Genomic DNA, 24,690 nt, shown 5'->3' on the forward strand with positions numbered 1-24,690 from the left:
ATATATTTTTCTTTTGTCTGTCTGTCTGTCTTTCTTTCTTTTTCCCCACAAGATAGCTTCAAACTATCGTCATGTCTTCTGGTTCCAGGATGATGAAATTCACTTTTGATCTAGACCAGTAGGCCTATTGCATGACGTTAGTAATAAAAATATTCAGTGTTGGTGTCAAAGTGACAATGATCACACAACAGTTTTATTTGTGTTATTGCCATGTTCATACGCTTACAGTAGTTGTAATGTATTCTATTGTTGTATATATATATCATAGTCCTTGATCAAATACCTCGTTAGATTGTCTCATGCAAGACTATAGTAGACGAAGACAAACATATCAAGATAAAACAACAGGATTGGATGTCCATTTGTTTATACCTCAAGCAAGATCTATTAAAGTTTCGTGATCAGATGGCGATAAACTTCGAAGACAGACCAAAACGTGTCATGAGACCGTCTAGTCTTGCAATCATCCATCCCTCCCTGCAATTCAATCTTCTCTCCACAGAATACCAAGTAACGAATTGTGTCTTGGGCTTGCTTGATTTGGTTTGATTCAGTTTACAAATGCATTCAGTTTCCAGTGCTACTGCTGGTATTTAGGTACTTAAGGACTTTTCCATGTCACCACAGCACTCAATTGGTAAACTGCGTCAAACATCCATCCAAGGAACCCACGCTCCTCCGTGATGCTCAGGGCTCCCTCTCCAGTCTTTTTCCCCCATGTACATGGGTCTCACTGCAGTATTCTGGTAGTCCTGAAGTCTCTTCAACAGGCGATAAACTGTTTTCTTGTGATAGCGCGCAACGTTTTGTCGCTCGTTGGGGTCGCGGTGTATATTGTAGAGGCGCACAGGGGTGCTCCACCGAATTGCATTGGTCTCGGTCGGCAGACCAGATTCTTTAGGTGGCTCCCAGTAATCTTCGTCTACATAATGTACAATGGGAATGAAAATGTTACTTGCAAGTGAACATAATGATTATACATAATACGTGACGCCCATATCCATACTACGCTCTAAGTTCGTAGTTCCCCATTTGCGGTTTATGATATATCACATGAAATATATATTCAAATCAGCCGTGAGTGTTACCTCTGGCATCAAGACAACTGACAGAATTTAAAGTTGCGAGTGTTGGAACGACGCCGAGAAAACTACTGATAAAAACATCGGAGTAATATCATGAATATTAGATGGCTTTGTTGTACATGTACCAGAAACATGAAAGGTGAATTAAAATCGATAATAGACAGACTCAACTAAGTTTTAGAGATTTGCATCTTAATTGCACTTGTGAAATGTCTTTAAAGGACAAAGTAGCAAACGAAAGCCCCAAACTCGTTTCTGGAAATGTGCATCTATTTCATTTGCCACAAGACGGGGCAAAACCTACTAATATTGGTGTTAACGGGAATCCAATACAATGCTAATGTCGCACGGCGTGAAAAAGGATCAGATGTGCATGTTTACTTCTTGACGTTAAATACTTTGAAATCATTAAAAGTTAAATACAGACAAATGCAGAATTTTATTTAACGCATACAATGATTCAGACGAGGTCAAGGAACTCACGAGGTAATCCCGTAGAAAGCTTCCATTTGCCCACTCGTATTGATGCTCTGATAGTGGCGTTGAAAGGAAGGTTTTCCAGCTTGCCGAAGTGCCGCTCATTTTCGCTGGTCCAAGCAGCCGGGACGTACACAGGGTCAATGTTGTGAAGTATTTCTTTCCTCTTGGATTGTGCGCCCTTCCTAAGGAAACGGGAACGGTAAAATACGGTTTTAGTGGCGACAATGTCAAAATTAAAGTATTATTTCGTGACTCTTCCGTTGTCAAAAGCTGTATTATGTAGTGTTACCTTAAATTTTAATAGTATCAGAGACGTAATGTGGAACTCACCTAAATTTTACATGAGCAATGGAATTGTATCGTGATGAAGATAACCTGCACACTTTGTAAAATTTGACAGAGACACTTTTCATCAAAATCACCCTGCATGGGCATTATTTTGATCCCGTAAGTGTCCTTTAAACATTTTGCTCATATTGCTGCGCTCTCAACTTCGCTAAAGTCGCGGATGTTTATGCAATTTTTCAAAGCAGTTTCGATTAATCAGGAATTGAATGGAATTTACCCCAACCGTGTAGGTTCAATAAATGCAGAAATACACCAGTGCAGTTTTAGAAGAATTTGGGACAATAGGTTCAAAAGTTGTTTCTATTAATTTCATGTGCCGTCATCTCCGGATGGGAAGGCTACAACAGTTCGTGAATGTGGAAACATACAACAATATAAAGAACATACAAAGAAAATTCGATATGTCGTCATATTCCGAGCATAATAAAGAGATCTTATTGGCTTATATACCTCCATCAAATGATAAATGGGGAGAATACCAAGCTATGGCATCAAGTCGAGAGAATGCGTACTTTTAATTGATAATGGCATTTCGTGAAAAATTGTTATAATTATTTTCTTTACATCTTTGTACTATCATGACATCACGTTTTGTTGCAGCCCTCCTATCCAAAAATTACTATTTTCCCTCATTTTTTTTTCTCAAGGCGAGATTTCCACGGTAGTTGTGTTTGCCATACACGTTCTCGTTTGGTGTCAGTCTTGATACCACACTCTACTGGCCATCCCTGAAATCGTCAGCGTAAAAGTTGATCAAACAGAAATCCTGTTAGTGGAAGCGATCGTGCGAATATGCGTCTGTATTATCTGTGATAAAGGACCTTCACATTGTATTCGTGCCTTGAAGATGATAAGGACCGTAACGATACTTACCCTCTGAGGAGCAAAAATGCGTTACAGTGAATAGCAACTTAACACCAATGTCGACGTTACTTAGCACAAGTCTCATCAATATCAAACAGTGAAAAATAGGGATATCACTAACAATTGTATAAGTGACAGGCATATTAGATGAGGCGAAGTCTCCCCATGACCTGCACACAGGTCTTTCGTAGACTTTCTACCTTGAAATTGTATAAAACATGTTAGATCGCATCTTTCATATCAAAATATAATTATCAAAGAGTCGTAATAAATACTGCGCACAGCAATACTGAACAACTGGCCCGACTATAATGACATGCAGGTCGTGAATAAGAAGGCATATTCGTTGAGCATATTGGATGTAGAGTGCATTTAGAAAGCTGTGAATACATGAAGGCTTATATAAACCTGTATTCACTCACCTGTCATTTGATATTATCAAGCACATAGAGACTGTAGTGACAAGAGCTGTACTATGTAAATGTGGCTGTATTATCATATTCTTATTTCGTAATGATGGCCTTTGTGGGCGGGACTGCATGCAGTTGCTAAATCATTTACCAATAAGAGAAATTTGACTTCTGCACACAGTCGACTAATCCATGTTTTGTATTTCTGATTTCCTTACCAGATAATACCACTAGACATTCCCAGCTGGAAAATTATATCCTGAAAGTAAATTTACTCTTGACATTGACCTTTGACCCATCACCACTACCATATGCATGAATATAACTGCAAATTTATTTCTACCATGTCGATGGACTGGCATAATCACTGGTCACTCTTATAGCTGACGTAATGACTTGGAATAAAAATCATTAACGGAGGGCCAAAGGTACTTTGATATTAGATTGGCACTGAAGTTTGAAATTTTCATCGAAATATTAACTGTTTCTTCCTACCTTTCAAACCAAATCGAATGACAACTGGACATTTCTTGATTACATTACAGCTGAAACAGCTGAAAATTCATATAAGCATGGCAGAAAATTTGAGCTAACGACTGTAAATACAAATACCGCAGAGTGACGACCACATAAGATGATTAAAATGAAGAAAAAAACAAAACACACACACACAAAAAAAAAAACATGAAGCTCGCTAAAGAGAAAACATGAAATGCAAAGAGGACTGCAGCCAGCCCTGACCAAAATGCCAACCTTATAGTCTTCCACTGGTTGACACCATCGAGAGGCTTCCTAGTCACCAGCTTCCCACCAGCGATACCTTTCACGATGGTAGGGAACCAGTCGCTGACGTGGATGAGTTCGCGGTTGACTGTGCCTCTCATATCGTAGGGTATTAATGGGCTGTGAACGAAACCCACACCACGAATCCCACCTTCCCAGAGGGTACTTTTTCCACCCCTGAGGGGCCAGTTGTTGCCCACTGATCTTGGCTTGGGTCTTCCACCATTGTCTGTCGATAAAACAATCATTTTACATGTTTATTTCTGTCTCCATGTTATTGGTATATATCATACATTCATCTGCTGGAAACATCGAGGTAAACAACAAAAATGTTAATAATGACCCCAAAAAAAAAAAATTACTCGACACACACTGGACTTTTGCTGGATGATAATATTAATGTAATATGATCAGTATATTAACGTGGATCTTGTACAGTCAAAAAAAAAAGTGACGCGTGTCCAAGTACATACATGTACATGTATGTTTTTGTGTGTGCGCGTGCTTATGTATGTTTATCATTTTAGTCTTTACTTCTATTTTTGTCATTTAGTCAAGTGTGTTTGAAATATCATAACTCCGTTATTTGTTTAGATAGCATAAGACAAGAACAAATCAACCCACCAGCCACACTCCCTTACAATACACGATTGGCGGAACTCTTCAGTTACAATGTGTAAGCAAAATAGTCTTGTCGACACGTGATAGAAGGTCATTCAACGCAAAGCACTACAGTGGCATTGAAACCAGTTACCGGTAAACATTAGGATAATGAATATCATCTTATATACTTTGCCTCTGTGTTGTGCCTCGTTTGCATCCAACTCGTGTGTTGGGAGTCTGCCATATTAAGTGAACGAGGTAAATACAGCCGATACCCTGGTGATAGATTTTTTTTTTTTATTGATGCTATATATTCTCATTAGTATTTATGCTATGTCCTCTCATTTAGTCAGAAAGGAAGCTCAACCTTTAAGAAATGGGCTTTAAGGGGCCAGAAGGAAAACAAGACAAGCGTGTACCTGTTGTGAATATGATAACGCTGTTGTCATAGAGATTGTTATACTTGAGCGCCTCTGTTATGTTCTTTACAGCTTCATCCAGGATGTTAACAAGCCCGGCGTATCTCCTTCGTTTTGAATTCTGGATGATGTCATTGTAAGGGTCCGTGTAATCATGAGGAGGATTGAGAGGCGTGTGTACTGCTTCGAACGATATGAAGAGAAATAAAGGCTGAAAAGGAGGGGGAGGGTGGAAGGTACAACAACAATGTTATTAGAGTCATTTTTGACATGATGCGTATTGTGTTTCATTGCTAAACAATAGTTATGCAATATTATTACTCTGAGTGCTTCACAACACACGGTAATTCATGCATAAACGTCCACGAATCCTCAGTTCTTGGATGTGAAGATGTGCACTATTGTTGTTGGAGTCATCAGGATTAAACTCAAGGTTCATTGATCATCTTGTAATATTACCTGTGAGTAATATATTATTATATCAATAAGAACTCATGAAAGTCAACTGATTTCTGTCACAGCTAAAATTGGACTTTCGAAATCATGCTCTTATTCATCCTCAATTCATTTCCCAGATGCGTAAGAATGACTGTAAATGTGACAAAATGATTCGCTCACTACGTATAGGTTTACATCAGGACAAGCAAAAGTGTCGAATAAATACACATATTTTTCGTAGGCAAAATGCTAAACATTGTGTTTCCTATAAATCACTTCTTTTTTTAGTCCAATTCATGTGCGAGATGAAATATTTCTCTTTTAATCGTTGTGAACGGTGAAATATTCTGATTTCCTTGTTGGCAGTTATCTTATGTTTAATGTAAAAGAAAAGGGTGAGGGTCGTTGTGTTCTTAGAAAATCATAGAGTTAAGCCTATATATGACAAAGGTCACCATATATCATGATACGCCTTCTCTGATAGGAAAGCGCACAGACAGTACGTCACTCCTGGAAAATTTGAACTATGGCACTATAGCCGTTCTGATGGCTTTATTACATGGCAGCTGTATTGGCCAACCTGTTAAGTCAGCAGTGCTTGAAACCTGCTAAACTTCGGAAAGAATGTACCCATACAGTTTCGGTCCATGCTCCTTCTCACATATATGTGATTCCGGAATCTTTCTCAAACAGTCGATCACATGATAGACTGCATTCCGGAATCTCCTCAAGCAGACATTAAGCTGAATTGATGCGAAGTTTAAGTTGAACTGATGCAAAGTTTAAGTTAAACAGATGCAAGAATGTATTTCGATTTGTTGCTACATCAAAATAAATGCGGTGTTGGTAATAGTACAATCATCACACTCTGCTGAGTCATCATGCGCTATAACGCAATATTTTGCATTGTTTTACACGAATATGTGCAATGCATGGCACAACAAACAAACAAATAGAAATGTCTGGTGACATTGTCATATCCTCTGTCAGAAACGAATGCCAGAAACGAATGCTGTGCAAAGTAGTATCGATTTTGGTCGTGTATTTCACTCTGACTCTGAATACTTATTGTCAGCGCATTTTGTGTGAAAAATATTCTTAAATTCTACCTTTGAGAGAGACGGTAGTGGGACATCTGACCCCACCATGTTGCTTGTGGGAGTCAATGCTACTCACATTTCTCTCTTCAGTTGACATGAATGTAACATAACAAAGTGGGGATCAAGGGTATGAAAATATCTTGAGGCAATTCAAAACTTCCATGCATTTAGACAGCAAACACAGAACTTTAATATGGTTCCGTAGTTACAAGCGTATTCAATTAGGATCCTACCTTATTCCGCGGTTGCTTTCTGATAAGCTGTCTGGCTCTGTTGGTATAGAGAATGGTTGAAAAAGTGCCCTCATGCTTCCAATACAGCCTTTCATTGAAGTACATGGACTTGCCCACCACAGCCTTGTTGTCAAAGAAGGATGTCTTGTTGTGCGACCAATGATCAGCTGATCCCATAATGTTGCCTGTCAGTTTGTAGAAGTCAATTGAATTGAATCTCAATCAGAATGTTCCAATGTACCTCCACAAATAAACATGTCTTACTAAAGAATACTATATATTTCGGAAAAGAGGTCGTTGGCGTTATAACGGCATAACATGTCATATCAAACTAACACTTTGAATCTTATTTGTTACTGGACTTCACGACTCGTCGAAATTAATGTCATGGCTGATACTGCCTGGACACCGAAAATTAGGTCTTGCAATGAAACATAATCATAATTTTTACTTTTACGTTTCCTCTTTATCACTATCAAAACAAAATTACTATAAGGCTACAGAGTAAAATAATCAAGATCAACATGGTTTGTATAATATTATTAGGGTAATGAAATAACATCAGTAGCGCGGTTGTGTGTTTGTTTTGTGTTTGTGTGCAAGTACACTTAAAGGAAACCCAAGCCCAAAAAGAAATATAGATTGAGTGAAAGCAGCAACATTAGTAGAGCACATCAGTGAAAATTTAGGGAAAATCGGACAATCGATGCAAAGTTATGAATTTTTGAAGTTTGGGTGTTGAAACCACTGGATAAAGACTACTTGAGTTTATGACATCATGTGTGGACAACAATAATAAAGAAAATATAAAGAAAATCCCACATGCTTTCACTTTTCTAGCGTAAACATGGAATAACACTTGACTAGCCGCTTTCAGAGAGCAGGGGGATAATTCGCCACCCTTAACATAATATGTCAGTATCAAGTTGATTGACCGTATAATTTTCATTAAAAAATACATTTTTGTGGAATTCTCTGTATATTTTTTATATTGTTGCCCAAACATGACGTCATGAACTCTAGTAGTCTCCTTATCCAGTCATTACAACACCAAAACTTTAAGAATTGATAACTTTTGCATCGATTGTCTGATTTTCCTCAAATATTCACTGATGTGTTCTACTAATGATGCTGCTTTCACTCAATCCACATTGCCCTTTGGGTTTTGGTTTCCTTTATTTCGATGATGCAATTAGAGCACCACATCTCCAATACAATCCGAGCCGATTCAGTCTGTCGCGTTCGCTATTCTTGCTGCTGACGTGAGCCAGTGCGTGTCTATCGAAGCAGTACGACATAAGACGGGAATCGTGCTGTGTTTCAGGCAGGCAGATGGAGGGGGAAAATTAGAAGTATCACCCAGGCTTGTTTGTCTCATTGAAAGGGCGGTTTTCACACTACAGTAATCATATTTTAAAGAAAGGGTCCATAGTCGTAAGACCTCACAATACACAAACATGCACTCTTTATGATTATTTTCTGGACCAAACTGCCCTCTGATTGGCATTCCTGAAGATATTTTTTTTTCCTGATAACAGCTCTTGTATATATGAAAATAACAGGAATACAAAATAATGATGATGATAATAATAATTAAGTAATAATGATGATAATAATAACGGAAACTCGTCGAAGAAATAATTCTGTTTTCCGACCATTTTCGTCATCATTTCATTTAGTCCTCAAAATGAGGTTTTTTGTGTATATGTCTGTTTGTTTGTTTCACTTTCGTCAGTTTCACTCAAACCCGTCCTCTGTATATGTATCTACTGTATATTGCTGTAGCTATTAATCAAATTGTTTAATCTTCACATTTACGTTGCTTGAATCATACATAAATACGCATTTTTTTTTCTTTCACAGCACGCACTCTCTTACTTCAAGCTAACAATTCAAAAGACTCACACAAATGATTAAAAATCAGACTTACCATTAAAACAAATGTTCATATAACACTTGACGAATTCGATCTTCCATTCCCAATCGCTAGGGAGGCAGAGACGTATTTCAGTGACAACTGACGAATATAAATGCTTTATTTTCAAAATTATTTGAAAAAAAAAAGGAACAAATCATGAATGACAAGCTCACGAAATTAAAGCTCAGATTTTAACGCAGTCGGATCAGCTCCTCCGGACGAAATGGAAGGGAAAACTTGATGAAATTCATTGAGGAGGTGACTAAATCATGTTCCATTCCATTTAAGTTCCATCAAAGTTACAAGATATAGCCCCCCCCCCCCCCCCCGTGGGTTTTGTTTCCCCTGTCTTGTTTGTTTTGTTTGTTTCATTCTTTAATTCTTTAAGGGCAAATTATCTTTATTACTTCTTATCTTCTTACGAAAGGGATACATTCCTTTATTCATCTCTGGAATTTCAAAACTCACCGAAGAAGGAATCGAATCCTCGCCGCGAGGGCAGGCAGTCTTTCCAGGCGTACCCAAGGTGCCACTTGCCCACTATATGAGTAGAATAGCCGAGCCTCTTGAGAGCTTGAGCTAGTGTCGTTTCATCCAGTGGTAGACAACATGGTCTGCCGGGGAAGAGGTTCACGTGCTGCATCCCTGTATGGATCTTGAAACAACATGCAACAAGTGTGTGAGAAAGTGATACAAAGATCAGCGAAAACACGTCATCCTATACACCAGTAATGTCACCCAGTGAGGGGTGTTCTCGGCATCCAATGATATCTTCCTCGTGACAACTGTTACTGTCTTTACAATGCATACATTCTTTATTGGTGTCATTCCTCCTTCTCCCAATCGTAGGAATATCTTGACAGAGAAATACCCCAGTGTCCAATGAAGTGAACAACGACACAGTGAACGCTGCAGAGGGGCAGATGGTGGACACGTTGGTAACCAAATTACCAAATGACAATCACTGGACAATAGATATCAGCTCATTAGTTACAACTTAACTATCACATTTTTATTCTTTGATTTTAATCACTTCTGAAAGGGATCGTACAGTTTTGGTTGAGAACTAATTTCAGGTTTCTAACATTTTTTGGTGAGATAATGAGAAACCTCTTATGACATATGAAAGGGCATGTAATTCTACGAGGAATTCAATGTTTATTTGATAAAAATTGGTTTTGAAATGGCTGAGATATCCAAAAGAAGAGCGATTCTAGTAAAGTGTGGGACCCACACTTTACTACGATTGCTTTGTTTTACTTTGTTTTTGGATGTTTTAGTCATTCCAAACCCAATTTTCATCAAATAAGCCTTGAATTCCTCTTAAAATGGTATGCTCTGTACTATATCATAAGTGTTTTCTTGGTATCTCGTAAAAAGTTAAAAACCCAATTCTCATCTCCACCAATACTGTACTATCCCTTTAACTGTTCACACTTTTCTTTGCACACAGCTTAGTTACTAATCAACAATCAACCATCTTCATCCCCGTCCCCATCCCCATCCCCAAACTAAGGATAACGCATCCTCATCTGATGACCGAAAGTGATCACTGCACTTTCTGTAACACTGCTGCCTATAATCTATAAACGGCACGTCTGTCAATCCACCCACGTTCGAGTTGCACCAAACACTTTAAACTGTATGGAGTTCATTCAGGCCTACAACATCTTTATGTTGCTAGATGCAAGAGCTATACAGAAGTGAGTTATATCTTAACAGAATATGACAGCAAAATGGCATGACCAATCTATGGTGATATGCCTACATTTGATCCTGCGACAATTGCTTTGGTGTTGTTTTCTCCAAGGACTTTGGGTTAGGGTCAGAGTTGTGATAGCGTTTTAGCTTTAGTCTGATATGAGAATTATTTGTGGGTAGAATTACATGACTGTCCTAGCGTACAGAATTTCCTCGGAGATATTTTCGTAGGAGCAAATGTCATGGAACCTGACTAATTATCTATTTCAGAATGCGATCTTTTCATGATCTGAAAATCAATCTTTGCGGTGGCAGCAATCGCTTTGACAAACATTCAGTTCACGCTGGTCACGTGATCCGTCTTTAATCAACCTACTTCCCCCTCGTGACATTCTGACACGCATTGAGCAGGTGTACGTGAGTTCTTCCCGATTTTCAAACAAACAGAATTCCGTGCTTATTTGGGTTTTCTTGGTTGAACGATCGCTGTTGCGTGGAACTTGAGCAACAAATATGTAACGCATAGACAGTATGTCTGTTTCACCGTTACCATGGTGATGAGCGGAAGCCGCAAGGGACATCCGCTCATGCACTGCGCTTGAAAAATCTTCCGAAAAAGTGTCGACGGGAATAAATACACAGGGAACTATGTGAAATAAAGAAAATGAAAAAGATACGCCAAGTGCATCTTTCTTGTAAAAGAAAGAAATCCCCAAGACATGCACACGCATGTTAAATCTAAACTGAATATCTATGGCAAACGGACAATCAACCAACTATTCCGAATGCGACCAAACACGATCACATAGGAAGACACACTCTACACCACGTGTTCCTTCCCCGCACGAGACCAGCCCATAACCTTGATCATGAACTATTCACCTCTCATTAGGTGAAAGTAACCGTATACAAGTGTCTCCATTTAGCCACCCGTGTTTGTGGGTTGCTATTCTTTTTGTTTTTGTGCACTAAGGTCACATGTGTGTACTGTGTGTACCCGGTGCAGCCATAGAAACAGCTCAAGTGAATCTAAGGTCTGTCCATTTTGTGTTTTATTGTGCTTTAGCGTATTAGCATACACTGTATTCTATTTCGTTTTGTCTGTTTTTTGTCACAGAAGGTACATCACGCATGACTCAGAAATTATACTCCATAGATTGAATTTAGTAGTCTCATTGATAGCTTATATTGTCGAGAGAAAACAACGGAACCCATCGTTCTTCTGGACTGTGACAAACAGCCAAGTTAGTAATTGAGATATCTACTTCGTACAATGTCATGCCATAAAATGTCCCTAATGACAATAATGCCCCATCACAGCCCATTGTGCTTCCGCAAACTGAGTAGGCAAGGGTGGGTGAAGGGGAAATGTGGGGGAAAGTCGGGACATCGAGACTGCAGATTAACGAAGGGATCATAGGGACAGATATTGAATAGCATGTTCGTAATCAAAAGTGATTGCCTCAGCTGTCGCCGAGGTGGATGACTAGTGGTCCTCACCAAAACAAGGGAGGCGGGAGAGCACCCCTCTCCGTCCCCACACCAATGACTTCAACGTTGCCTAATCATCTGCAAGTTTGCGATATAATAGCCACGATTGCAATAAATTCCTTGACTTTAGTTATGTCCATGTATAATCATTTATAGTAAGTATAGTTATATTTTGTACATCTTATTGTCATCTGTATTTTGTAACTGTTTAAATCTCGTCTTTTCTGTGCTCAAAACAGTAAACGAAAAGGGAAAGTACCAAATATACTAAAGTGTGTCTGCTTTCGTCGTTTGTTCTGTTGTGAGATCTCTTATGGGTTTGAGTGTGTTGAAACAGATGTCCCTAAAGAAATCTCGAAAATCCACAAGAAATCAATTACTCATAAATCCCGGGATTACCATGATCAGAATAAACAAAATACGTTCATACTACATTAAACTTGCTTTTGAAGAGAGACAAGGCACTTGTGGGATGGTGACTGAAGGTTCCTTTGGGACTTGTTTTCTGGATGGATTGTGGAAATATATGGAGCGTATCTCTTGCCGGTTTAGTGAGATTCAATTTTGCTGGGTAAGCAACATGCTTTTATGAATGTCACTATGCAAACACAGCCTGGAGAAGATAAAAGCTCTGTTGTAGTTGTTTTGTTTTTTCATGGTTGTGCTAAGAAAACCGAGAGGGGCGAGGGTGGGAGAGAGCTATAACTATGTGAAGAGTCTTCTGTAGTACATGTATGATGGGAAAGGGAACTGTTTTGTCAGGTAGTTTATTTTAGCTTCTCAATCCTGGGAATGACACATTTTACACTTTTTATTTCGAAGTCAGACCGGAAAAAAATCAATGTTCGTTTTTCGCTGTTGTGAAATGGTAAACGGCACTCCGGAATGAGCCAGTTTTAATATTGATATAGGCAACATTCTGAACAGGACCTCTTTGTGTCGAAAGTTTTTGTTTTTGATTTTTAGTTGTGGAATAGCAAAACGCATATTTCTCATCGTTGACGCTTTGTTCTTACTGTCTTGATAAGCAGTTTTTGTAACCGTTACAGTAGAACAAGTAAGTAGAGAAAGATACATCAGACTGGGTAAACCTTTTGACCTTAGAATACCGGTTTGAGAGGAGTGTGAGAGAAATACCATGCAGGGGTGAGGAGACGGTACCTGTGTAAAAGTATGTCGTAATCAATTAAAATCTTTTAGAAGATGAAAAATATAATATTTCTGTATAATTTCTTCTTTCTTACTGAGTGAAATGACACAGAAATTGATTTATAATGCAGGCATCACCCTGCCAAAGATGATATACACTCATTAACATTCCCCTCAAGAAACTTGCTCAAATAATCTCCAGGTTCGGTGATGACAAAATGTTTCTGAATTCTTCTACCAGTTGCCTTGAGATAAACATGTTGACACAATGGATGCACTTTGTCGTTCCTCACTTAGCTGTCGTTATTCCTATAATCGATAATGACTTGCATCTGCGATCTGTAAAAGGACTCCGCGGTACAGTGCATGGGCTTCACATGAGCGCTAACCCGATTTACTGGTAACCAGTTTTATTTGATGTCTTATCATTCCAAGAGTTTTAAGGTAATGGACATCAGATAAGAGCCCCCTTTTCTCACGCATTCAAAATTTCAACGACATTGTGGCACGTCGCACACACACACAAAAAAACAACTTAAAAACTTTACTGATGGACGTGACGATAGAAAGGCAAAGAAATACCAAGGAGCTATTAGTAATAGCTCCTTGGAAATACCAAATGTCTTTTTTTTTTTTTTTTAAGAAAGTCGTCCAGCATCGTAACTAGATGGGATCGTACACAATGACCGTGGTTTAATTTCATTGGGGCAAGCCCATATCGTAATTTGAAGCTTGAAGTCGATTTACACTAAGGACACATTACGCCGTCTTCCCTAGACTACTTTTGCACACATGACCTGATTTCTTCTTCGTATGACTATCTTCTAGAAACACATTTACCAACCAACCAATGAGATACGGCTATGAATTGAAACAGTGTCATATGCCACTTCGAAGTGTATTCAGAATATTTAGGCATTCGCTTATTCATTTCCCGTTAAAGGCTCTCACTGTGGTCAAACGTTGTTACTATTGCATCTTATGCCCTCCTGTCTGACCCCACAACTACGTAACCTTATTCTGAACATAAAAAAAAATAATAATAATAAAAAGAAGAGCAACTTCAGATTCACAGAGGCTCTGTACGTATTTTCCCCTTTATACAATATACGGGCATTCTGCGGGAGATGGGTACAGCGGCCTATTGGGAGACACATCACCTCGTCAGAGGGGTTAATTCACTCAATCTCGTGGCCTTCATCTCTCCTACCAAGAGTGAAAACACGTCTTGTGATACTGAAGCAACTTCATATTCTGGGCCTGAGTGAGCTACCGAATGACATCTCTGGCGGCTATCCGATCTGTAGCCAGTGTGAAGAGCAGTTTTGCCTCTTTCTGAAACAAGGCGCACAGACGAGACAACGAAAGCTTGCAGTCTGTGACTATACAACTACAGGTGAAATCTTAAAAAAAAAAAAAAAACAAACAAACCAAATGGTTGGTTATTTACCATACAGTCTTGTGTTGACAATTTGGAATAAATATTAAATAAATAAAAAAATGTAAGAAACAGCAACGATTCAAATTGTTCCATGTTATGTCTCTACATGTAGGAACAAAATTCTTTGACCTCAACACTTCAATTTTAAAGTGCGTTTCCCAGGTCAAACTCCTCTCAACAGCCTGTTATGGAAGATGACAATTCTGTATACAAAAAAGAACAAGTGAGAACGCGTCATTTGAAAATATTCACCGAAACAAACAATATATACCACTTCAACTAAAGAAACTCATGTTTACTGTTTAGATGCAATACATTAAAATATTTTTGTAAAGAAATGTACCCGAATCAATCACATCTAGATGTTACCATTTTGGCAGTTCTCTGATTTCCTCCACTCCCTCTTATTTCTATGGTTCAATTGAAATATGGGTAGAGGACCAATTTGATCCAAGTGTGAGACTTCCATAAAGTAAAGTAACATGGATATTCTTAGATGATCGAATAGCATTAGGGATACAAGTATTCCGAGAGAGGTGCATACACAGATTGATGAACAGACATTTAGAGGGCAATCCTGGATCAGAAATGACTAGGTTTCAAACAAATGTAAACAATTTGCGAAACTTTTTATCAAAATCACATTGAAAATAAGGAAGATATGAAGGGCTAAAGATAAGCTTATATTTGCAAAACAGCCCTTGAAAAGTTGATAGAACTATACAAATGCGAAATTCTCCATTGATCGTGTACAAAAACAGACGAAAATTTAAATTTTCTGGTATAAAAATACAACACAATCATATTGCCATTTTTTTGCTGAATATCTTCAAATTAAATATCAGTCTGTTATTGCTAGTATTTGAGTCTGGGACATCATTGAAAAAAACAAACAAACAAACAACAACACCTACAGAAATTTCAAGATTTTGTGCACAAACTGTATGGTAAGTTGTGATGCAATGACATCTAATTTGCATATTCATGCTTGCCCTTCCAGAACTGCTTTGTAAATAGTTACAAAACTTTAGAACCCCAAAACATTCCTCAGTTTCATCCGATTTTGATCAAATTTTCACTATCGTCCTCATAAAACATTCTCTTTCTTTTCAGATTAACTTTGAACTGGCCCGGAATTGCCCTGTAAAAGGAAGGGAAATTGAACTAACAGGTGTAAAAACTGTCCCTTCACAACACCTGAAAAACATCTAGGGTCTCCCTTCACAAGAATGGAGATTAGAGGGTGTGTACAGTTCTGGTCGAGGTGAAGATTTAGCTTTTAACGTTTTGCGAGATATTCAAAAACCACTCTATGAGATGTCAAAGAGCATGCAGTTCTAAGGGGTATCAAAAGTTTATTCGATGAAAATCGGTCTTGAAATGGCTGAGATATCCAAAAATAAGGTGAAACAAAGAGACCCTAATAAAGTTGTGGCATGTCGCCTTTTATTATTAGCACTTTTTTGGATATCTTAGCCATTTGAAAACCAATTTTCATCAAATAAACGTTGAATCCTTCTTAAAATTACATGCTCTTTCATATTTCATAAGAGGCTTTTCATCATCTCACTTAGGAATGTTCAAGACACGAATCCCTACCTCAAACAGTACTGTACAGATGGATTCTATCTGTCCTCCCACATTTGTGTCTCCAAACCTATCTATTATTTTGCTGTTGGCCAGAGTTCTAGCGTCGTCGTCACTGAAGACTTGGGGTCTATTTCAGCAGAGGTCCATGATTTCAGGAAGCAGTTAAGACACAACATTGCAGTAGGACTCTCTGACTCATTTTGGATGAGATTGTTCCCAGACAACTTCCTCCTCTGCGTAGCTGCTGGTGCTTGGTGCTAGACTGAATGGTCGATTGGAACTGTCAGATGGTAGTCGGACCCAGAAACGATGACGTCAAATATTACACAGGTTCACAATTTCGTGTTCCCGTGCCTTCAAACCTTGTCATGATATGATGTCATACTGATGTTATTCTTTTAACGTTCGTGGCTCGTGGCTGATCTATCGAGACTCAGTGAAAAGTTCCCTAGCCAGCACTGTCATCTTAGTCTACATCAGCAGGTTATTTTCTTCTTCCTTTTTGTCTTCTTCCTCTTTTTTTTCTTTTTCTTCTTCCTCGTCTTCTCCCCCTTCTCTACTTTTCTGAAAAGCGCGTAACGGTTTCCTGTTGACTTAAACATCGTCTTTAAATTCCCCCATTCTTTCAAATTAAGTGAAATTGGTTATGTTGTTATTGGTGTAACCGCATTACTAGCAAATCATTTCAGCATTTCAATTTTCAAAGGGAATGACTACAAAAATGCACAATCACTACCGAGGCAGACATTACGGAACAGAATAATTTGATTATCATTCAATTTTCAGTGCTGCCTGGAAACACCCCAATGGAGACAATTATCCTGCTCCTACCTTGCCAAGATGAGATCACTGGAAAATTAACAACTTCACACAGGGAATACCTTCAGAGCGAATGATCTAGCATTAAAATCATGATCTAACAACAACAACAAATTATTTTTTTCCTGAAGTGAATCCTACATGGAAAATACATGAGCATGGCAATCACGCGAATGAACACAGAATATGTCAAACAGCCTGATCATATTTCCTGATTAAACACAAGGGCTTCAATCTTTCACTCCTACGATGTCATTGTGTCCCTGATGTACGTCAACTGTTTCTAAAGGCACAGAATGTCTGTAATGTAAAAGCTTTTTTTATTATTATTTTTCTTAATCCCAAATCCAAACAAATAATCTTCATGGGATACCCGCCACCATTTTGAGTAAGATTCTCAAAAGCTATCAAGATGATCCAAACTCGACTTTTTGTAAGGAGAAAATCACGCAACATTTGCAGAATTTAGTTTGCTTTTTTATTTGTCGTCTACTTGATTATACACTTCTCGTAATCCTACTGTGAGAAAGGCAAATATCGTGATATTATCTGTCACCACTTCATTCACTGCTGTTTATTTTGTGAGCGCTATCCTCCTCCTTAAACTGAAAAGGACACAGTGAAGACATAATAAACGCGGTGTTATATTGCATTTTCCTGAATTTTGATCTTTTCTTATATATCCTTTTAATTGAAAAATGTCCCAAATGTGGTCAGATAAAAATGTGTAACAGATAGTTAAATTTCTATTCTAAAAATGTAAAAGCTCCCTCTTGTGGGAGGGAGTATCCCACTCTCAACGCTCTGCCACCCCACCCCCTCTCGGCTCGGTCGCTGCGCTTAGATAGAATTCAAATAATTCGATCCGTAAATGAACAAAATGTCCCTCGTGTTGGCGGAGATCCCTTCTAAACCTCCTCCGGTTCGGTCGCTGCACTTAGATCTTAGATTTCAAATCATTATTGACCAGTAGATGAAGAAAAGTCAGGCAACACTGACTTAATTTAGTTAGTTTGGGACCATTTCTTGGCATCTGCAGCAACTCAAATCAACGAAGGATGATGCTGAACTTGATATAATATAGATAACAGGTACGAACAATGATTTAGTATAGGCACGCAGAAGATAAAAGGCTTTTCTTCAAGGCTGATATATCATGTGTCAAACCAAAGTATTAAAGGTGAAAATTGATTTAATTTTATGTTTAAAAGATATACCCCTCCCAGACCGAACCCCCGCAACTGTCCACTATTCCCAATTTAAAATTCTGGTTCACGTTTTTGCCTCTGTTTGTAAGTAAGATTTAAGGGAAGAGTATAAGAACAAGGAGATGGTCTGCCATACCTCTCTCAATAGTATAAAGAAATGAAGCACATGTCCCCGTTCTATCACATGCGTCTTAATATGATAGGCGTGAATACGAATGAGCTATGAATGGTGTGCATGTACCATTTCTATTCTAAAGAAACACGACTTTTTTACAGTCTTATACGTGTAAAAAAGATAATAAGAGCTTGTATAACCGGATGTTATATTCATCTCAGTGCTATACTGGCTGGTAATTCTAATTCTTTTTAGAATGTTAGTGCTTGTATGTTCACTCTTTATGCTTCCCGTGTCTCTTCCGAGGACTCGCATGTCGAGTTGTTCTTTTTTCAGCATTATTCAAATCGTATTATTACACCATATTATTGTCAACATTGCCAAATCAACTGTTCTTACGTCTGCAGAATGTGGTTGTCTGTTTATCACTATTTGTTTTGAGAAGATTCTGTTATTGCCCCGGGTATTTTTGCCTTTCATTTTTGTTTTCTTTATTTTGGTCCTACGTTGCATCCGTGCTCCTCATCTGTATCTTACACTCTGTTCAGAATTTGGGACCTACGATTAACAAGCTCACTTTTAAGTACGTTCCATCATATTTCATTAGCGTTATACCAAGGAGGCTTAAAAGTTGGAGTTCCAACTGGCTGTAATTATTCAAACAGTAACTTGTCAGATTTTTATTGATGTACATAGAATTCCACAGGTGCATTCGTGCCTTTGATGATCGATGTTCGATGCCGCCGTCTTGCTGAGCAATCTGAAGATTCATTTTGAACGTTAACATAATGTTGGCCATATTTTGCTTATTTATTTATCAAATGAAATGAAATTTCACTCAATGATTAAGCATGTAAAACAAAAGTCAATCCCATCCAAAAATTTGTGCAAAAGTGGAAATCAGAGCTGTGTCATGTTATCTAGGGATCCACGTCCTACAAGCTTAGCTTTTTTGTGGATCGCTATTTTCCAAAATTGAAGTTATTTTCTGAAAGCTCGCGAAGTATACATGTATACGCATCGTTCCTTCTGATTATTGTACATATGTTGATGCATATAATTTATTTCGTATATTACATGAACCTTTTGTAAAAGTGTAGACAATATCATTTTATGATATGTATACTTTGCATTACGTTTTGATTTTCTTTGATTGGAAATAAACTACGATTGAACTTGAACTTGATGTGAAAATGTTTAAAACTGTACCATCCTGGAATGAAAGCCGGTTTATCACTTTTCCACTTAATTTCCACAAATAAAACTAATAATGGAATAAACTTCAAGTATAATTCTTTATTGATAGACATATCAGATTAGTGCCCGGGTATGCCCAGTCGAGTAATTTTCATCTTTATTTCAGCATTTTTTGCGCAATTTCTATTCGCACATCCTTGTGTCTGTACCACCTACCTTTTATAAGAAGGGATAGCGAAAAGTAATGACCATCACAAAGACATATCTTCCTTTGAAAGTGGCTGGTGATTATGCAATGAGACACGAGTCAATATTGTCTTCGCATCTGCTGGCAGATCCTGTTTTGCACATGCTTTAAATATTTTTGAGCGGCGGCATCGAACATCTAGCAAAGGAAATAAGACGGTTGTGACTCCATTCTCTTGAACCTCCTTGGTTATACATACAGCCAAACTTACGAAGATTGACCGCTATAAGTTTTGTTTACATTAATTTACTATGCATCCAAGCCGGATATTATGATTCACTTCATTTTATTATATTTGATGTACATACCTTCATTGAGAAATATGAAGATAAATTGAATTGAATTGAATTGAACTGAATTGAATTGAATTGAATTGAATTGATATTCTTCTTGCGATCTAGAATAGTATCAAACTCGACAGATATCGTGGAACACACATAATTATTATACATAACACGTACACACAACACACACACACACACACACACACACACACACACACACACACACACACACACACACACACACACACACACACACACACAGTATAGAGAGGATGCACGCAAGGAGATCGTGCAGTTCATGGACATAAGAAAAGAAACGGGAGCTGTTCACAGCATACCACCGGGTTAGGGCAGTGACCTTTCGAAATCGATATAAACGTTACTTTTTAAGAAAGAAAAGGAGAGAATTTACACAGGTCAATGAATCTAGACAGTCAGATATAGGGCAGTAAAAGCCCAAGACAAAAGGGACAATGTTGTACCATAGTTTTCTACATTGTTGTCAGTGGAAGTGATATCGGGTATATGATTTTTCACGCAGGTACTGATTTGAAATCACAATTTCTCCGTTGTGTAGGAAATAAACGCGATGCCTGCATTCTTAGTGCAGATGAAATCTATTGTAGAATGAAAACGTCTTGGAAAGAGAGTATTGCGCTGTAGGCCTACTCCCGCGTTTTCCCAAGGTGTTACCCCTGACGGATTCTTGGGTTAGAATTGCGGTGATATAATCCTCACCAAGAGCAGAAATTCATACTCCCTGTAGCGATGCGTTACTTCCCTGTGCCATGACATGCGGGAAACAGTTCGATTACTTCGATACACATAGCTAAAATGACGCCAATACCTCAATCCCCATGAGAGATAGGTTTTCCTCACTAAAAGTAGCTCATGTAGAATGCAGCGTTGACATTTATAACTGCTGACCTGGACCTGACTCACTGTCATGTAAAATTCAAGGGAACTTGGAATCAGAGGGTTTTTTTTTTTTAACTTATTTTATAGAATGTGGATCTACTTAGCAGACAACGATATGTTCAAGTTAAAGTTCAAATTTATGTTTTTCTTCATTTTGTTACTCGATCATTATGATATGTATTTTGTTAATCTTAATACGTTTAGGCAATCATTACAAATCTGTTCTGCTTATACATTGTATATGATTTTTCTCTGTTTATTATTTTGATGGACATGAAAATAAATTTGAACTTGAACTTGAACGAGATAACTTTTTTTTTTATATCTTCTAATTAAATCAACTATGTGGCTGACAGTGCGATACTATACTGATAATCTGTTTACTAACAACAATTTCTTCCACTTCCCGATGGGTGTGCACAGTAATGGGTTGACTTTTCGCTGGTATCCGGTCGCAGGTACTCCTCGTCCCAGAAACACCGCAAATGTATTTTTCAACATTGAACTCACATCGTTACGATGTTGCTGTCTAGACATACTACCTTCATTGTCCCCTCAAGGAAGCACATACAACTAAAAACTAACAATTATTGACGAAAGTTATAGAGGACGTTGTATTTTCATATTAGACGATTTCGTCGCCTTGTTAGAAAGGTGAGTCGGGTAAATGATTTTGCTGAGAACTATGAACTTTCATTAAATCATTCTGGCAAATGACACGATAAACTAATACACTCCCAACGCAGCGTAGTCCAATTTGGTGTCTTGAGACTTGAGTCTCTATACCGGTATACATTCCATACTTCTCGAGGCAGAAATAAAAAGAAATCCCACCCATTGGATTGTCACATCGTATCAACTGATAAACCTAAATTGATCGTGATGGCGTGTCGTCTATAATTTTCAATCCTTGATAAACTCACATGGAGATTACCTCGCTGTGTCGCCATAAATACCATGGAGGGTTGAACATGCTACCGGATAAGCACGACGCACCGCATGATTCGAAGGAATGATCTGTTTATTTATTTATTTATTTATGTATTTATTTGTTTATTTATTTATTTGTTTGTTTATTTATTTATTTATTTGTTTATTTATTTATTTAGTTCAGAGTAGTACCCATCACTATATTCCGTCTTAACAGTACCCCCCCCCCCGAAAAGCCCGTCAACGAAACACCTTACACACACGCACATACACGCACGTATAATAAAAGCGTCGTGTTTTGTATTGTATTGTTTTGTATTGTTTTTGTTGTTTTTTTTATAGTACACGCATTGCACCGTTTATCCCTGTCTGAAACTTCCTGAAGAACACCCCCCCCCCCCCCTTCCCGACAGTACTAGTATACAGCTCTTTGGTGCCCAGGGGAATTTCTGGCAGGTATATAACATGGAACCCGAGATGTCTATGATAATCACATATATTCTACCCGGGGGTGTTTGGAAATGGAAAAAGAAAGTCGTGTAGGTTATGGTCAACTTGCATTGGCAAGATCAAGCATGGCCTGCGGCAATGAGATTGTCTGCCGTCAATGACACGAAGAAAGTTGTTTGGTCAGGTTATAGATAAGTCTTTAGGACGGAGTGACGCCAATGGACCAGCAATACTGAACACAAGATTCCATCATTGGAAGCATTTTTTTCCTTTTTCCTTTTTCATATAACTCCTCTCTGTCGGGGAATGTTATCATCCCTTTCAAAGTCATTTCAAACATCTAGACGTTAAACTGGTCATTTCAATGTCCCACGTTGTGCTAGAATGTGAGTTCACGCCTACCACGGAATGTGCTGAAAACACTCTAGAATTATTAGTAGCTATTTCATCACTAGATGCTTGACCATAGTACATGCCATGTAGGGAATACCTTGTATTTGAAGAACCTGTCAATGTTTAGTATTGCATGGCTAATGGTGGCAGAAATAATGATTAGTTGAAATGAATCGGCAATTATTTCATTTTAATAAACTTCGTGCAAGTTTCTGGATTGGCTTGTCTGATAAAGTGATTGTGTGGTTTTAATATTCCCTGTGTTATAAGACTGTCAAAAATAATGCGCTCACCTGGTAGCGACCGGTAAGAAGCTGGCTTCGTGTGGGCGTACAGACTGGCTGCACGTAATAGTTCTCCAATCTCACTCCGCTGTATGCCAACGCGTCAATATTTGGCGTTGATATAACCGCCCGATTATATTTACCATGGTAACCAACATCATTGAATCCGAGGTCGTCTGCAACAATAAGGATGACATTAGGAGGTTGGGTGTTCTTATGCTCCTTAGGTACTTTCTTCTCCTCTTTCACAGTTCCATATGTACCGGTCAGCTGTATAGTATCCATTCGAGTGTTCCAGGAGACTCCAGCTCGCATGACAATTTGATCGCCTGTTCTTGTAGGTTTTGATGTTTTTCCATTATGAACCCGAGTTCGTTTTGCATTGGTTCTCGCTCTACCAGCAGCACGATTTGCATCCACGCCATGCTGGTCCAGATGGTGTAGACACAGGAGTATAACAACAGTGGCTGCATGGCAGCACACTCGAATTTTGAGCCACATGCTTCGTGTTGTTGATGCTAAATAAGAAAAAAAAAAATCTGCGAAGAAAGTCCTGTCAGCAGAAACACCGGCAATTGAAAGAGAGCCGGCGGATGAACTTGGCATGAGACCGGGGAAGCGGGGTATCACGCGACGAGGTCTACACGTCAAGTATTTAGACCATCCCGCGTTTCAAAAATACATGAACGGTCCGACGTATATTCTGAATACGTCTCGGCCGAGGTGAAATGTGATTATATATCTGATGGAGAAAGATTAGCTCATGCGCTGTCGCAGTTCGGTTCTTGTGCTATATCAGTCTGTAGTTCACCCGACCAAGGAGGTACTAGACCCGACCAACCTCCGATCGTGATTCCCAGCACAGCAGGCACATTGTCTCGGAGGAAAAAAAAGGTCGTCCCCCTCCACCAACAGCGCGGAATGAAGTCCTGACTGTCCTGAAACGATCTAAATCGTAAACTTCACCAATCCCGGTTTGTGCGCTGAGTATTATAGTTCTGGGTAAACCCCGCGAGTGACTAATACAAGTCGAGCAGGATTTCACTTTTAGAGCCAGTGGGCAGATTTATCTAGCAATAGTAACGAAGTACAATGTATGTTGAAAAGCGTCGAATTGTTGGTTTTGCGAATGAATCAACACGGCCTTGATTGCTTGAGTGATTGAGGTCGTCCTAGCAAAGGGAGGTGTTCTATGAATAGAACGAAAGAGACTTTTGTACAGTCAGGTAAATAAAAAATCAGTAAATATGATGTCATTACCCTAGAACCCTCCAACTTGACACGATGAGACAAAGATTAATGAGTGGATCATTTTAGGGCATCAGAAAAACCAGTCAGAATTCATCTTTCTAGCTCTCCATAGCACACACACACCACAACAGGGCATGCTGAATTGAACTGAAACAGGGGAAGCATTCCCTTTGATTATGGCAAAAACGTTGTCCATGATGGAAGGGAGTCATCCTATCATTGATTATACATGGAGGGAAACTGTGAAACTGTGAAATTGAGGCAGTCATGCTTTCTTCAATCATTTATGCTACGTGACGTCATCTGGGCACTAGAAAATAGTATAGTCTGGGCCAAGTGTTCTGACGTCACTCAAACAGTCTGTCGATATCGACTAAGAAAAGTTCGAGGACCGAACAAACTTTCTCTGCTATGTTCAACAAGTCTTTTGGGTTACATCGTGACCTACATGATTTCCTCTCTGTCCGATGGAAGAAGAATTGCACCGTTTTCGCGGCAAAACAACATAAACGAAATGACAGCGCAGTTTCGGGCGTAGAAT

The 24,690-nt window shown here is 38.6% G+C and overlaps 1 protein-coding gene across 1 annotated transcript; it reads right to left on the reverse strand.

Annotated features, from left to right (window-relative positions):
• Window positions 1-365: 365 nt before the first annotated feature.
• On the reverse strand, window positions 366-23,399 carry LOC140238585 (arylsulfatase B-like). The gene is made up of 7 exons (XM_072318486.1): window positions 22,908-23,399; window positions 9,150-9,336; window positions 6,764-6,948; window positions 4,993-5,203; window positions 3,941-4,199; window positions 1,569-1,747; window positions 366-922 (listed from the first exon to the last, which is right to left on the reverse strand). Exons 1-7 carry the CDS (start codon window positions 23,397-23,399, stop codon window positions 648-650), a joined length of 1,788 nt encoding a protein of 595 aa, XP_072174587.1. The 3' UTR covers window positions 366-647.
• Between the last annotated feature and the right edge of the window lie 1,291 nt (window positions 23,400-24,690).

The sequence above is a fragment of the Diadema setosum genome, chromosome 15, assembly GCF_964275005.1.
Source record: "Diadema setosum chromosome 15, eeDiaSeto1, whole genome shotgun sequence".
Taxonomy (NCBI): Eukaryota; Metazoa; Echinodermata; class Echinoidea; order Diadematoida; family Diadematidae; genus Diadema; species Diadema setosum.

Bases quoted from the DNA above. Each gene is read 5' to 3' on its own strand.
- LOC140238585 (XM_072318486.1), bottom strand. From the start codon at position 23,399: ATGTGGCTCAAAATTCGAGTGTGCTGCCATGCAGCCACTGTTGTTATA. The intron at 4,200-4,992 runs GTACACGCTTGT...TTTTATCGACAG, and splicing joins CGTTATCATATTCACAACAG to ACAATGGTGGAAGACCCAAG. The intron at 923-1,568 runs GTGAGTTCCTTG...TACATTATGTAG, and splicing joins GCTTTCTACGGGATTACCTC to ACGAAGATTACTGGGAGCCA.